This window comes from Procambarus clarkii, chromosome 64 (assembly GCF_040958095.1).
Source record: "Procambarus clarkii isolate CNS0578487 chromosome 64, FALCON_Pclarkii_2.0, whole genome shotgun sequence".
Lineage (NCBI taxonomy): Eukaryota > Metazoa > Arthropoda > Malacostraca > Decapoda > Cambaridae > Procambarus > Procambarus clarkii.
The window spans coordinates 4,400,119-4,416,562 of record NC_091213.1 but is presented as its reverse complement, the minus strand read 5'-3'; the positions used below and the strand labels follow the sequence as shown (position 1 = coordinate 4,416,562).

The following is a 16,444-nucleotide window of genomic DNA, read 5'->3' as shown; positions in this document are numbered from 1 at the left end:
AAGATACATTTGTACCTTGTACACCAGTACCTTACCTCAAGATGTTCCAGAGTGGAACAATCTTGAGGTAAGATGATGTAATGGATGTTCAAGTGGAACAAGATGTTCCATAGTGGAACAAAACGCTGTAGGGAAATAAACCCTTCAATAATTACTGAAGTTTCTTTACCATGAATATCTGTAACTTGATTGTTCTTTTAATTGATTGTTCTTGATTGTTCTGGCTTTTAATCCCAAGAGTAAGATAATAGAAGCATAGAAAGCTTGTACTATGATATACACGACTCCAACATCACACACTCTCTCTCACACACACACACACACACACACACACACACACACACACACACACACACACACACACACACATTATATATATATATATATATATATATATATATATATATATATATATATATATATATATATATATATATATATATATATATATATATATTTTGGTAGCAGTCTTGTAAACATATATTATTAAATATGACCGAAAAAGTAAGATTAATAATTCTAACACGAATTTTTGTAATATTTCTTATATTTCTTTTCACTGTCGATGATAATTGAAAAATCAATTCTAATTGATTTGATTGAGAATTGATTTTTCAATTATCATCGACAGTGAAAAGAAATATTGAGAAAATTCGTGTTAGAATTATTAATCTTACTTTTTCGGTCATATTTAATATATATATATATATATATATATTATATATATATATATATATATATATATATATATATATATATATATATATATATATATATATATATATATATATATATATATATATAGTGGCGCCACTGGTTTTGTGGTTATTGTGGAGGGTGATTGCTCTCTAGAGTAATCAGTGGACACCAACGATTCAAGCCTCGTGTCAAAGTGTTGGGTAAATACTAAAAGTTTTGTGCTGAATTAAAAACTGTTGTTGTGGGGGAGATTAATCTTAATTTACTTGACTCACTGTGGGTATATTGCCAGGCTGGGTTACTGCTGCTGGTCATTACTTGCATGTTCGCATGCACGCGCGCACACACACAGGCACACACAGGCACACACACACACATACACACACACGCAGGCACACACACACACACACACACACACACGCACACACACAGTTTCAAATGTAGATATGATAGAGCCCAGTAGGCTCTGGAATCTTTACACCAGTTGATTGACAGTTGAGAGGCGGGACCAAAGAGCCAGAGCTCAACCCCCGCAAGCACAAATAGGCGAGTACAAATTGGTGAGCACAAGCACACACACACACACACACACACACACACACACACACACACACACACACACACACACACACACACACACACACACAGATTCTAGCTAAGGAAAGAAAAGCGCCGAGAAAATATGAGAATGTTTCCTTTCACAAAGTGGTAGACGGTTGGAACAAGTTAAGTGAGAAGGTGGTGGAGGCCAAGACCGTCAGTAGTTTTAAAACGTTATACGACAAAGAGTGCTGGGAAGACGGGACACCACGAGCGTAGCTCTCATCCTGTAACTACACTTAGGTAATTACACACATTTAGGTTACATATATCTAAAAAATCCTAGCAAACAACACAGAAATCATCGATAGATACAGCGATAGCAGGCGGCTCGACGTCTGCGAGGCACTACACATCAAGAAGTCAACACCAGCAATCAACAGCCAATTGATGCACAACTATATTCTACCCACTTCAAGACTCCGCTCCAATATAGAAGCATCAAGAAATATGGGCCAATAAAAATAGGCCTTCTGCAGTCACCTACCTTTAATACCTGTTTGTATTTCATTGTTTCGTGTTCTGTCTTGTGTTAAAAGTTTATTTTCACCTCATCCAAAACTATTGTAACATGTCACTTCACCCAAATGTAGGTATAAAAACTCGAAAGATGTTTAAGCTCTATTCAGTTAAAGTTGTGTGTGTTTGTGTAAACTAAAGTCTTTGAAAATGTAATAAGTTTTACGAAACGCGCTCAAGTGTCGCGTCAGACTAGAAATAAAAATGAATTTTGGAGAATTGATCTTTGAATTACCATCAACAGTGAAAAGAAACGTAAGAAAGATCGAGAAAATTCGTGTTAGAATTATTAATCTTACTTTTTCGGTCATATTTAATAATATATGTCTACAGGAAAGACTGCTACCAAAATATACTAATATATATATATATATATATATATATATATATATATATATATATATATATATATATATATATAATGTCGAACCTAGTAGCCAGAACGCACTTCTCAGCCTACTATGCAAGGCCCAATTTGCCTAATAAGCCAAGTTTTCATGAATTAATGTTTTTTCGACTACCTAACCTACCTTACCTAACCTAACCTAACTTTTTCGGCTACCTAACATAACCTAACCTATAAAGATAGGTTAGGTTAGGTTAGGAAGGGTTGGTTAGGTTCGGTCATATATCTACGTTAATTTTAACTCCAATAAAAAAAATTCACCTCATACATAATGAAATGGGTAGCTTTATCATTTCATAAGAAAAAAAATAGAGAAAATATATTAATTCAGGAAAACTTGGCTTATTAGGCAAATCGGGCCTTGCATAGTAGGCTGAGAAGTGCGTTCTGGCTACTAGGTACGACATATATATATATATATATATATATATATATATATATATATATATATATATATATATATATATATATATATATATATAATGCAGAATACTAACAAAAACAGGTGTTTGGGTTGTGTTAACAGCCATCACCAGCACTGTTGAGTTGTTCTACCCACAAAATCTAGACTAATACCTCTATATCTTCCTTGTGAACTCTCACTAAATCTTGAATCTTAAATGTTGAAGTGAACAAACCTTCAGATTTCAATCTTTTAACAAAATAACCGGTAAAGTAACAGGCAATCAAACTGTTGTGTCTGGCACGGACATCAGCTCTATTATCAGCCTTAGTGCCGGAAGGTTACAAGACAGGTTTTTTTTTTTTTTTTGTGGCTGCTTGAACTAATATGTAAAGTTCTTAAGAGTAAGTGTAGCTACTGATTATCTCGTTAATTATATATTATATATTATATATATATTATATATTATATATTATATATATATTATATATTATATATTATATATTATATATGTTTTATAACCTGACTCCAGTTGACATGATTGGTGTTTTCTCATTCATTTGTGTGTGGTTTTTTTGGGGGGGAAATTCTTCGTTCAGATCTGCCAGATACTGTACTTAGAAAGGCTGGAAGGTGTGGCTACAGGTGTTGTTGACTCTCCGACAGGTGTTGTTGACTCTCCCACAGGTGTTGTTGACTCTCCCACAGGTGTTGTTGACTCTCCCACAGGTGTTGTTGACTCTCCCACAGGTGTTGTTGACTCTCCCACAGGTGTTGTTGACTCTCCCACAGGTGTTGTTGACTCTCCCACAGGTGTTGTTGACTCCCACAGGTGTTGTTGACTCTCCCACAGGTGTTGTTGACTCTCCCACAGGTGTTGTTGACTCTCCCACAGGTGTTGTTGACTCTCCCACAGGTGTTGTTGACTCTCCCACAGGTGTTGTTGACTCTCCCACAGGTGTTGTTGACTCTTCCACAGGTGTTGTTGACTCTTCCACAGGTGTTGTTGACTCTTCCACAGGTGTTGTTGACTCTCCCACAGGTGTTGTTGACTCTTCCACAGGTGTTGTTGACTCTTCCACAGGTGTTGTTGATTCTCCCACAGGTGTTGTTGACTCTCCCACAGGTGTTGTTGACTCTCCCACAGGTGTTGTTGACTCTCCCACAGGTGTTGTTGACTCTCCCACAGGTGTTGTTGACTCTCCCACAGGTGTTGTTGACTCTCCCACAGGTGTTGTTGACTCTCCCACAGGTGTTGTTGACTCTTCCACAGGTGTTGTTGACTCTCCCACAGGTGTTGTTGACTCTTCCACAGGTGTTGTTGACTCTCCCACAGGTGTTGTTGACTCTCCCACAGGTGTTGTTGACTCTTCCACAGGTGTTGTTGACTCTCCCACAGGTGTTGTTGACTCTCCCACAGGTGTTGTTGACTCTCCCACAGGTGTTGTTGACTCTCCCACAGGTGTTGTTGACTCTCCCACAGGTGTTGTTGACTCTCCCACAGGTGTTGTTGACTCTCCCACAGGTGTTGTTGACTCTCCCACAGGTGTTGTTGACTCTCCCACAGGTGTTGTTGACTCTTCCACAGGTGTTGTTGACTCTCCCACAGGTGTTGTTGACTCTCCCACAGGTGTTGTTGACTCTCCCACAGGTGTTGTTGACTCTCCCACAGGTGTTGTTGACCCTCCCACAGGTGTTGTTGACTCTCCCACAGGTGTTGTTGACTCTTCCACAGGTGTTGTCGACTCTTCCACAGGTGTTGTTGACTCTCCCACAGGTGTTGTTGACTCTCCCACAGGTGTTGTTGACTCTCCCACAGGTGTTGACTCTTCCACAGGTGTTGTTGACTCTCCCACAGGTGTTGTTGACTCTCCCACAGGTGTTGTTGACTCTCCCACAGGTGTTGTTGACTCTCCCACAGGTGTTGTTGACTCTCCCACAGGTGTTGTTGACTCTCCCACAGGTGTTGTTGACTCTTCCACAGGTGTTGTTGACTCTTCCACAGGTGTTGTTGACTCTCCCACAGGTGTTGTTGACTCTTCCACAGGTGTTGTTGACTCTCCCACAGGTGTTGTTGACTCTTCCACAGGTGTTGTTGACTCTTCCACAGGTGTTGTTGACTCTTCCACAGGTGTTGTTGACTCTCCCACAGGTGTTGTTGACTCTCCCACAGGTGTTCGGGGGGAACCTGGACAAGCACACTGAGCGACGTCACTACCTCAACAACCCCTTCAAGGCGCGCTATGTGCGCCTACACCCGCAGCGCTGGCGCAAGACCATAGCTCTGCGCGCCGCGCTCCTCGGCTGTCCTCACAAGGGCGACTGTGGCGACGGCTTCTTCAGGGTCACGCCTGACACCAGCTGCGGTGAGTGACACACACGCCTGACACCAGATGTGGTGAGTGACACACACCCCTGACACCAGCTGTGGTGAGTGACACACACGCCTGACACCAGCTGTGGTGAGTGCCACACACGCCTGACACCAGCTGTGGTGAGTGACACACACGCCTGACACCAGCTGTGGTGAGTGCCACACACGCCTGACACCAGCTGTGGTAAGTGCCACACACGCCTGACACCAGCTGCGGTAAGTGCCACACACGCCTGACACCAGCTGTGGTGAGTGCCACACACCCCTGACACCAGCTGTGGTGAGTGCCACACACGCCTGACACCAGCTGTGGTGAGTGCCACACACGCCTGACACCAGCTGCGGTAAGTGCCACACACGCCTGACACCAGCTGTGGTGAGTGCCACACACGCCTGACACCAGCTGTGGTGAGTGCCACACACCCCTGACACCAGCTGTGGTGAGTGACACACACCCATGACACCAGCTGTGGTGAGTGACACACACACGCCTGACACCAGCTGCGGTAAGTGACACACACGCCTGACACCAGCTGTGGTGAGTGCCACACACGCCTGACACCAGCTGTGGTGAGTGCCACACACGCCTGACACCAGCTGTGGTGAGTGACACACACGCCTGACACCAGCTGTGGTGAGTGCCACACACCCCTGAGACCAGCTGTGGTGAGTGCCACACACGCCTGACACCAGCTGTGGTGAGTGCCACACACGCCTGACACCAGCTGCGGTAAGTGCCACACACGCCTGACACCAGCTGTGGTGAGTGCCACACACGCCTGACACCAGCTGTGGTGAGTGCCACACACCCCTGACACCAGCTGTGGTGAGTGACACACACCCATGACACCAGCTGTGGTGAGTGACACACACACGCCTGACACCAGCTGCGGTAAGTGACACACACGCCTGACACCAGCTGTGGTGAGTGCCACACACGCCTGACACCAGCTGTGGTGAGTGCCACACACGCCTGACACCAGCTGTGGTGAGTGCCACACACGCCTGACACCAGCTGTGGTGAGTGACACACACGCCTGACACCAGCTGTGGTGAGTGACACACACGCCTGACACCAGCTGTGGTGAGTGACACACACGCCTGACACCAGCTGTGGTGAGTGCCACACACGCCTGACACCAGCTGCGGTAAGTGCCACACACGCCTGACACCAGCTGCGGTAAGTGCCACACGCCTGACACCAGCTGCGGTAAGTGTCACACACGCCTGACACCAGCTGCGGTAAGTGCCACACACGCCTGACACCAGCTGCGGTAAGTGCCACACACGCCTGACACCAGCTGTGGTGAGTGCCACACACGCCTGACACCAGCTGCGGTAAGTGCCACACACGCCTGACACCAGCTGTGGTGAGTGCCACACACGCCTGACACCAGCTGTGGTGAGTGCCACACACGCCTGACACCAGCTGCGGTAAGTGCCACACACGCCTGACACCAGCTGCGGTAAGTGCCACACACGCCTGACACCAGCTGCGGTAAGTGCCACACACGCCTGACACCAGCTGTGGTGAGTGCCACACACGCCTGACACCAGCTGTGGTGAGTGACACACACGCCTGACACCAGCTGTGGTGAGTGACACACACGCCTGACACCAGCTGTGGTGAGTGACACACACGCCTGACACCAGCTGCGGTAAGTGCCACACACCCCTGACACCAGCTGCGGTAAGTGCCACACACGCCTGACACCAGCTGCGGTAAGTGTCACACACGCCTGACACCAGCTGCGGTAAGTGCCACACACGCCTGACACCAGCTGCGGTAAGTGCCACACACGCCTGACACCAGCTGTGGTGAGTGCCACACACGCCTGACACCAGCTGCGGTAAGTGCCACACACGCCTGACACCAGCTGTGGTGAGTGCCACACACGCCTGACACCAGCTGTGGTCATGACTGATTATAATGAGAGCAATCACAGGGCCCCGTCTAGGAGCGGGACACAGAGTGTTAAGAATGTTTTACATACACGCCGTTCGTTCCCTGGTTGATTATGCAGCGCCTGCCTTACTCACTCTTTCTCCTGGTCAGTGGGCAAACGTTGACGTTATTCAAAATGATGCAAAGCGAGTCATAACAGGAGCTCCCAGATGGACTAAAATACTGAACCTAAGACTAGAAATGTCGATTGAAATGATGGGTAAAGAGGATTGTTGCGTGCATGCTGACTAAGATATTGACTAGACCAAGACGAAGTTCACTTTAAGATATGATCACTGGAGCACTAACTCTGGACAGCAGAGCCTCCAATAGCAACAGGTGGACCCATTGTGCGATAAACACCACCAATACATTCGATATGGCTAACACAGTCACTGAGAAGGGTGCCGACGAAATACATGTAGACTTTGTTATGCAAGCCCCTTGGGATCTCTGCCAGCAGACTTTAAGATTATGGTTATTGAAGGAAAAAAGAACCAGACTAATCCTCGTCTGCTACGTAACATTGCACAGATGCATATAGAAGCAAACATGGCATCCGACAGCTTCACTTACTTCACAGATGGATCAGTAGACCAGCAGGGACAAGAGACCGGAGCTGCAGTTAAAGCAAGAAACTGTAAATAGTTGGAGGCTCTCAAGTGGGTGTTCGACTTTACAGAGATGCTAGTCATTCAAAAGGCTTTGGAACATGCTCTTGCTCAACACCGACAACATGTTATTATACAAACAGATTTGAGAAGTGTCATTGAAACCTTGCAACAAGAACACATATGTGATAACATCCATCTGATCACAAATGTCATATCATTAATGCAAACACTCAAACGTCAAGGCCGTCGGGTACTTATCAACTGGGTGCCAAGTCATGTGGGAATAATAGGATATGACATTGCAGACGAAGCTGCAAAACTTGCAACTAAGAGAAGAAATGTAGACATATACATACCACAAAGACTATCTCAGATTAAGAAACTAATTAGAAATAAATCAATGCAAAAGATGTACAGTGACCACAACACAGCAGTTGCAACATCAGGATCTGCGGGTTGGTACAAGAATTCAACCAACTACGAACCACTTAGTTTGATGAAAGGGAGCAGTAGAACAACAGAAGTACACTTACATCGCATCAGGCTTAGGTACCCATGTGCATGGGAAATAGGCTTACAGGTTGCACACGTTCAGAGGAAATGTCAACACTGTGGAGAAATGCCCGACAGACCACTGGAACATTATCTAACACAGTGCACAGTTACAAACCCGTTAAGATTTCAATTTAGATTCAACAGAGCAGAGGAAGTTGTTAAACACATGGTACAAAATCTTACTGAAGCGACCATACGAGTCATAAATACTCATACTCCGCCTAAGTAAAATAGAAACAGGCAACACTTAGTGGGCCAGCCAGAGGCTTAGGGCCCGCCCAGTGGGCCAGCCAGAGGCTTAGGGCCCACGCAGGAATATCCCTGGAAAAAATCTAGGGTGAGTACCACACTGTTCAGACCAGCTGCGGTGTCAGCTGTCCCAAGAGCCACGGCTCTTGGGTCCTGCCTCTTAACCCTTAATCGATTGATGTACAGGTTTCTGAGCCTATTGGGCTCTATCATATCTACATTTGAAACTGTGTATGGAGTCAGCCTCGACCACATCACTGCCTAATGCATTCCATCTGTTAACTACTGACACTGAAAGAAATTGTCTAACGTCTCTGTGGCTCATTTGGGTACTCAATTTCCACCTGTGTCCCTTTGTATGAGTACCACCCGTTCTAAATAATCCGTCCTTATCTACCCCTGACAATTTCTCTGAGAATCTTATATGTGGTGATCATGTCTCTTCTCCTAACTTGTCTGTCTTCTGAGTGTGTGTGTGTGTGTGTGTGTGTACTCACCTATTTGTGCCCCACAGGATCGAGCTTTAGCTCTTCGACCCCGCCATTCTAACCGCCGGTTGTTTAAAGCAATGACTCTTGTCCTATTTCCCTGTCATATCTTCTTTTAAAATGATGGACACAATTTGCTTCATGGCTTTCACCACACTTTTTGGTTGTACTGATCCTTGTATTATTGTCCAGTCCTGGTCATAATATTATCTTGTCCAGACTTGGACACAACCTCCACTGTAGACAAAGAGTTGTGCACTTTAAGGCGTCTGTGCAACATTTAAATCGACCTTTGCAGCCATCTGTTTCTTGCACAATTGAGCATCTCTCGACAAGAGCTTGTGGCAGAGTGGTAGCAGGTTCGCCCCACGGCTCGTCAGTGATTTCGGCAAGGTTCGAACCCTAGGCAGACAGCCCATCCTCATAAACAAAGACCCAAAGTCCATTCCATGCACCCACCAAACCCCCTGTCTATCTTGAGATTATCTTGAGATGATTTCGGGGCTTTTAGTGTCCCCGCGGCCCGGTCCTCGACCAGGCCTCCACCCCCAGGAAGCAGCCCGTGACAGCTGACTAACACCCAGGTACCTATTTTACTGCTAGGTAACAGGGGCATAGGGTGAAAGAAACTCTGCCCATTGTTTCTCGCCGGCGCCTGGGATCGAACCCAGGACCACAAGTCCCGCGTGCTGTCCGCTCGGCCGACCGGCTTCCTGAATGAATGAATGAATGTCTATGAATGAAAAGCGGTTTACACACGACTCACAACTGAGGGCGTTCGAAACGTCATCAGTTTTTGATAGCGTTTCAATTTTTTTTTTAAACAATTGTTTTAAAAACAATTTTTAACATAAATTAGCTTGTTAACATTGATGAGGGCGTGAGAGATACGAGTCATAATACGTAAGGTGGCCATACTACTACACTGTACTCATATCTCATACTTAGCCGTGTGTGATATGAGTTATAAATACTCATCCATGGCCTAAATGAGACAGAAATGAGTAACACCTTGTGAGGCCAGCCAGAGGCTCCAGGGGACGGCGTACAAACATCCCTGTCTCCTCCAAGAAACAAACTCCTTAGGTCGGCCACTTCTATCTTAGACGGTGACAATTTCTGTAGCTGTGGTCAAGATGGCAGGATCAACGTGTTTCGCTTGACTGCTTCAGAGTTGCTGAGCGCTATATACAAGTCTCTCCTGCGAAAAAGTATCATATACTTCCCTGTCAATATATCTGTGTTGACAGGTGTCAACAACATTGACGGATCACTAATACCAGTGATTATAAACACACTGCGATCACTACAGTTCAAGTTGAACAAGTTCTCCTTGTTCATGCTGTTCCTTGTACATTGTTCAGTATAGGAGTAGATCACTGGTGACTGGTGTTCACAGACTGAGAGCCGTTTCCTCCTGTTGTTCATGGTAAGTCTTACTCACAATAGTTACCCCTGGAACCCGTCTTGCTAATTGGTTCACTGCATGATCCCTAATTACTGCTTGCTGGATAGTGGCGGACAGTTTAGAACAGGTTTCCAGTCGATCCTCCTGTGGTTAATGCAGTGCGTGTGTGCGTGGGTGGGAGTATGTGTACTCACCTAGTTGTGCTTGCGGGGGTTGAGCTCTGGCTCTTTGCTCAACTGTAATGTGGTTGTGTGTGTGGGGGGGGGGGTGTGCGTGTGCATGCATGTGTGTGCGCAACGCACACGCATCAGTATATCTACCTGCTGGAATGTCTACTGACCATCACCAGGTTGTAACAAACAACAGTTGTTTAATTCCAAAGTATCAATTTACTGAAAGGTGAACACAGGCATCAGGCGAATAGCAACGTTGCCCAAGCGTTCCGCCCTGCCAACGGAGTTGAACCCGCGATCCTCTGAGTCGATAAACAGCCTACTGCACCATAGGACTCGCCCACGTCCCGACTCCTCCTCCTCTTCCCTCTCTCTCTTGCATATTCTAAACAGTTTCAAGAGTACGTTAGACGCGTGTTCGACAGCCTGCGTAACACGCCATTAACAGCCAAGTTACCCCTTCCGTTAGACGCGTGTGGGTTCGACAGCCTGCGTGACGCGTCATTAACAGCCAAGTTACCCCTTCCGTTAGACGCGTGGGGGTTCGACAGCCTGCGTGACGCGTCATTAACAGCCAAGTTACCCCTTCCGTTAGACGCGTGGGGGTTCGACAGCCTGCGTGACGCGCCATTAACAGCCAAGTTACCCCTTCCGTTCTCTCTAACAGATCCTGTCCAAGCTTTAGCGCGCAGTCTTCAATTAACCAATGTTTCCAGTACATTTCCCGCAATCAAGACCACTCTGCACTCATTACGTGGGGCCTCTGAGAGTTTTATCCTTGAGAACCGTGTAAAGTTGGCAGTTTGTGACGGCTCACAAGACTGAAATCAAAGTTTTAAGCCGGTTAACTGCCGGATTACCCCAAGTTTTTCCGGAACGCCAAGGGATTTTATCGGATTGAGGGATGGAGAGAAGCCAGACCAACCTCTCGATAATGTTGTGGCTTTTGGTCGTCATTTGGGGGACGCGAGTCTTGGGGTTATTAGCTCGGGTTGTGTATGATGCAGTGCTTGCCAGCACGCTTGTTGATGTTCATGGTTTGGTCGCCACCCATGGCCCCCTTCTGGGCGCTGGCGCCACGTTTTCTGTTGTGTGTAGACCAGACCACACACTAGAAGGTGAAGGGACGACGACGTTTCGGTCCGTCCTGGACCATTCTCAAGTCGATCGAGAATGGTCCAGGACGGACCGAAACGTCGTCGTCCTTTCACCTTTTAGTGTGTGGTCTGGTCAACATACTTCAGCCACGTTATTGTGACGCCTCGCCTGCATGTTGTGTGTGTGTACTGTGTGAGGTGGGAAGGTACATGTAGCACTCACACTGTAGCCAACACGAGACCCAGTGTAGGCAACACTGCCTTATACTGATTAATTGTACCTTATACTGATTAAATATACCTTATAGGGATTAATTGTACCTTATACTGATTATTAATTGCACAATGAATGTCATTCTCATTCAGACTCTGATTTCCTGGTGATGGCTCCAGCACTCCAGGTCTGTGCCCGAGGAAAACACAGGAACGAGGTGTTCTTGCCTCAACCTCTTAGGGTCATTGGATGGGATCGAACCCGCGTCCCTGGAATCCTCAAACGCACAAACTTCTTTCTGAGCCACTACGAGCCAATACCAATATCACACAGAAGCACAATCAGACATAATTGGCCAATTGGAAGCTACCATTCGGCGCCTGCAAGTAGATTTATTGTTTGATCGGACAACCAATTATCTTGAACCAGTTTGGGGTGTCGGGAGGGGGGGGGGTTGCAGGGAGGGGGGGGGGGAAGAAACTAGAACTATCAGGGGAAAAACGCCAAGCCATTACGACTATATAGCACTGGGAAGGGGTCAGGATAAGGATTTGGGATGGGACGGGGGGGGGAGGGGGGGGGAGATAATTTGGTAGTTCTCTGTCTTGAACATTTCTCGAGTGTTAGTGTTCAGTATTTTGTTTACTTGGCGCAATAGTTAAGCGTCACTTTATGGAGTCCTTAAGTGTGTGTTGTGGCGCTGTAACACATTATTGGCCCGAGATATTACCTTGTTTGAAAGAAACTTTGCCCATTTGTTCCTGCCTGGTCGGGGAATCGAACCCCAGGCCACAGAATTACGAGTCCTGCGCGCTGTCCACTCACCTACCAGACCTCCCTATGTACTCACCTAGTTGTGTTTGCGGGGGTTGAGCTCTGGCTCTTTGGTCCCGCCTCTCAACCGTCAATCAACAGTTGTACAGGTTCCTGAGAGGATGTGTGTGTGTGAACACAGAGGAGTCTGTCTCCATCACCACCGCCACAGTGTAAGGAGAGTCAGCTGGAACGGTTGGGTACAGGGGCGTCACCCCTGACGGTGTACACACTCGTCTTAATCACTAAATCTGAGAGATCATTTACGCGCGCCTGCGGAGTACATTGTTTCCTGACCGCGTCCCCGAGACCCGCGCGGGATCACTTTATGACAACATGGAAGTGTTGAGGTCCCCTCGCTTGGCCAAGTTGTGTTAAAACGTGGTTTGTGTCTCGGAGAGGCTGCAGGATCCGTGGTAGGTCAAGTTGATTTCCCGGTTGCAATTCTTATCATGTCGTAGCTCAGTCGATTAAGGCAGCGTCCAGGATCCTATCGGACGTAGGTTCGAATCCTCGCGGTGACGTCTAGTCGTACATCAGAGCGAGTCTCACCTTCACAAACTCTTAGTGACGGAACACTTCACAAACATCACATCTTCCTTGTAACAAATATCATGCATCCCGAGCAAGACATCATGGAATGTGGTCAACCTCGGGCGGAGGAGGAGGAGGATATGGCATCTTTGAGAGTCATGGATGCCATTTACGGAGTGTTTGACAGTTGCTGGAATTACCATCCATCAGACATGATGGATGGTAACCCCGGGTGAGGGCGGGCACTCCCTCCCACCAGGCACCACCACCACTACCAGTAGCACCACCACCACCACCACCACTACCACCAATACCAGTAGCACTACCACCACCACCACCACTAGCACCAATACCAGTAGCACTACCACCACCACCACCACTAGCACCAATACCAGTAGCACTACCACCACCACCACCACTAGCACCAATACCAGTAGCACTACCACCACCACCACCACTAGCACCAATACCAGTAGCACTACCACCACCACCACTAGCACCATCAACGTTTTTGTCAAACACAAGTTAACTGTGTTATTAATTGTGGCCTTGTAGATTATGACATGACGTTGGTCTATGTCGTTTGGTTACACCAAACACAACGCCTTAAGACACCAACGTCGTCTATGCCTTCACATGCCCACCTGAGGACTGTCAGCCCCAAAGATCTCAGTATATAGGCAAGACAACAACGTCTCTCTCTAGGCGATTAACAATACACAAACAACAGGGCTCCGTCAAGGAACATATAATCTCCTCACACAACCAGACCATCACCAGAGACATCTTAACAAGCAACACTGAAATAATCGACAATTATAACGCCAACAAAAGACATCAGCGAGGCACTACACAAAAAAGTCAAGACCAGCAGTCAACAGCCAGTTAACACACAAATACATTCTACCCGCTTCAAGACCCCGAGCCAACACAGAGACAAGGATCCGCAAGAATTTAAGCGTCTTATTTTGATGTAATACCTTATTAATATCTCTTGTGTTATGCCATTCATCCACTTGTTATGTACCACCTCACCCAAAGAGAATATAAACCTTTGCAAAAACATGGTAAATTTGTCTTTGACCCAAATACCACAGTAACAAGGTTATTGCGAATAACCGAACTCAATTACGGGCTCACTATAGCCCGTAATTGACATTTCATTCTGAGTAGCTAAATCTGAAACAACAACAGCATGGTAAATCCACATTCAGTTACAGCCCCACTCGCGTGCCAGGTAAGTCCACTACGGTCTCACCGTAGAACGTGATACTAGCAACTTTTTGTTCAGAGTTGCTGAATCTTAAACTACAGCATGGTAAATTAGTCTTTGAGACTGTAAGGAGTGACCTTGCGAAACCCATCTCTAGGCGTCAGACCTAAATAAAAAGTGAAAATGAACTTTGGAGAGCTAATTTTTCAACTTCCCTCGACAGTAAAGAAAAACATAAGAAATATTGAGGAGATTCGTGTTAGAATCATTAATCTTACCCTTTCGGTCATATTTAATAACTTATGTTTACAAGAAAACTACCAAAATATATATATATTATTAATATATATATATATATATATATATATATATATATATATATATATATATATATATATATACAAAAGCGTATGCTGTGGCACTCGCCTCCAAAGGATACCTGATCAACCAGGCTGTGACTCATACGTCAGGCTGCGAGCAGCCGCGTCCAACAGCCTGGTTGATCAGTCCAGCAACCAGGAGGCCTGGTCGACGACCGGGCCGCGGGGACGCTAAGCCCCGGAAGCACCTCAAGGTAACCTCAAGGTGGCTTGCCTTCGTCAAGTTGTGATCTAAACTATTCTTATGAGGTAGAACAGTAGCCCTGATTAATCAAGTTGATTTGATTTACAATTCTCACACCCGCCCATTATCAAGACTCCCCCCCTCTGCCCCCCCCCCCCCCCCATGTCCACTTTATCAGCAAACCTTTTTTGTGGTAATTTACTTAAGTGGTTGGGGGGCCTGACGAAATCTTACATAAAAAACAGCGTCGCCTGCGGAATCTCTCTTTATATATCAATTTCTAATAGAATGTTAACCCTAGTTTATGATGTGTCTAAGCCCGCACATCTGGCTTAGTGCCTCTCATGGTAGTGTCTGGCTTAGTGCCTCTTATGGCAGGGTGTGGCTTAGTGCCTCTCATGGTAGGGTGTGGCTTAGTGCCTCTCATGGTAGGGTGTGGCTTAGTGCCTCTCATGGTAGGGTGTGGCTTAGTGCCTCTCATGGTAGGGTGTGGCTTAGTGCCTCTCATGGTAGGGTGTGGCTTAGTGCCTCTCATGGTAGGGCCTGGCTTAGTGCCTCATGGTTGGGTGTGGCTTAGTGCTTATCATGGTAGGGCGTGGCTTAGTGCCTCTCATGGTAGGGTGTGGCTTAGTGCCTCTCATGGTAGGGCGTGGCTTAGTGCCTCTCATGGTAGGGCGTGGCTTAGTGCCTCATGGTAGGGCCTGGCTTAGTGCCTCTCATGGTAGGGCGTGGCTTAGTGCCTCTCATGGTAGGGTGTGGCTTAGTGCCTCTCATGGTAGGGCCTGGCTTAGTGCCTCTCATGGTAGGGCGTGGCTTAGTGCCTCTCATGGTAGGGTGTGGCTTAGTGCCTCTCATGGTAGGGAGTGGCTTAATGCCTCTCATGGTAGGGAGTGGCTTAGTGCCTCTCATGGTAGGGAGTGGCTTAGTGCCTCTCATGGTAGGGAGTGGCTTAGTGCCTCTCATGGTAGGGCCTGGCTTAGTGCCTCTCATGGTAGGGCGTGGCTTGGTGCCTCATGGTAGGGTGTGGCTTAGTGCCTCATGGTAGGGAGTGGCTTAGTGCCTCTCATGGTAGGGAGTGGCTTAGTGCCTCTCATGGTAGGGAGTGGCTTAGTGCCTCTCATGGTAGGGTGTGGCTTAGTGCCTCTCATGGTAGGGAGTGGCTTAGTGCCTCTCATGGTAGGGAGTGGCTTAGTGCCTCTCATGGTAGGGAGTGGCTTAGTGCCTCTCATGGTAGGGAGTGGCTTAGTGCCTCTCATGGTAGGGAGTGGCTTAGTGCCTCTCAGGGTAGGGCCTGGCTTAGTGCCTCTCATGGTAGGGCCTGGCTTAGTGCCTCTCAGGGTAGGGCCTGGCTTAGTGCCTCTCAGGGTAGGGCCTGGCTTAGTGCCTCTCAGGGTAGGGCCTGGCTTAGTGCCTCTCAGGGTAGGGCCTGGCTTAGTGCCTCTCATGGTAGGGAGTGGCTTAGTGCCTCTCATGGTAGGGAGTGGCTTAGTGCCTCTCAGGGTAGGGCCTGGCTTAGTGCCTCTCATGGTAGGGAGTGGCTTAGTGCCTCTCAGGGTAGGGCCTGACTTAGTGCCTC

The 16,444-nt window shown here is 47.1% G+C and overlaps 1 protein-coding gene across 3 annotated transcripts in view; it reads left to right on the top strand.

The window, feature by feature from the left end:
• The window catches only part of LOC123768948 (lactadherin), a 159,240-nt gene that overhangs the window by 129,555 nt on the left and 13,241 nt on the right, over window positions 1–16,444 (top strand). For all 3 annotated transcript variants that reach the window (XM_045759819.2, XM_069309099.1, XM_069309098.1), the window contains exon 8: window positions 4,801–4,993. In XM_045759819.2, coding sequence (XP_045615775.2) covers window positions 4,801–4,993 — 193 coding nt within the window. The remainder of the gene's footprint in view (window positions 1–4,800; window positions 4,994–16,444) is intronic.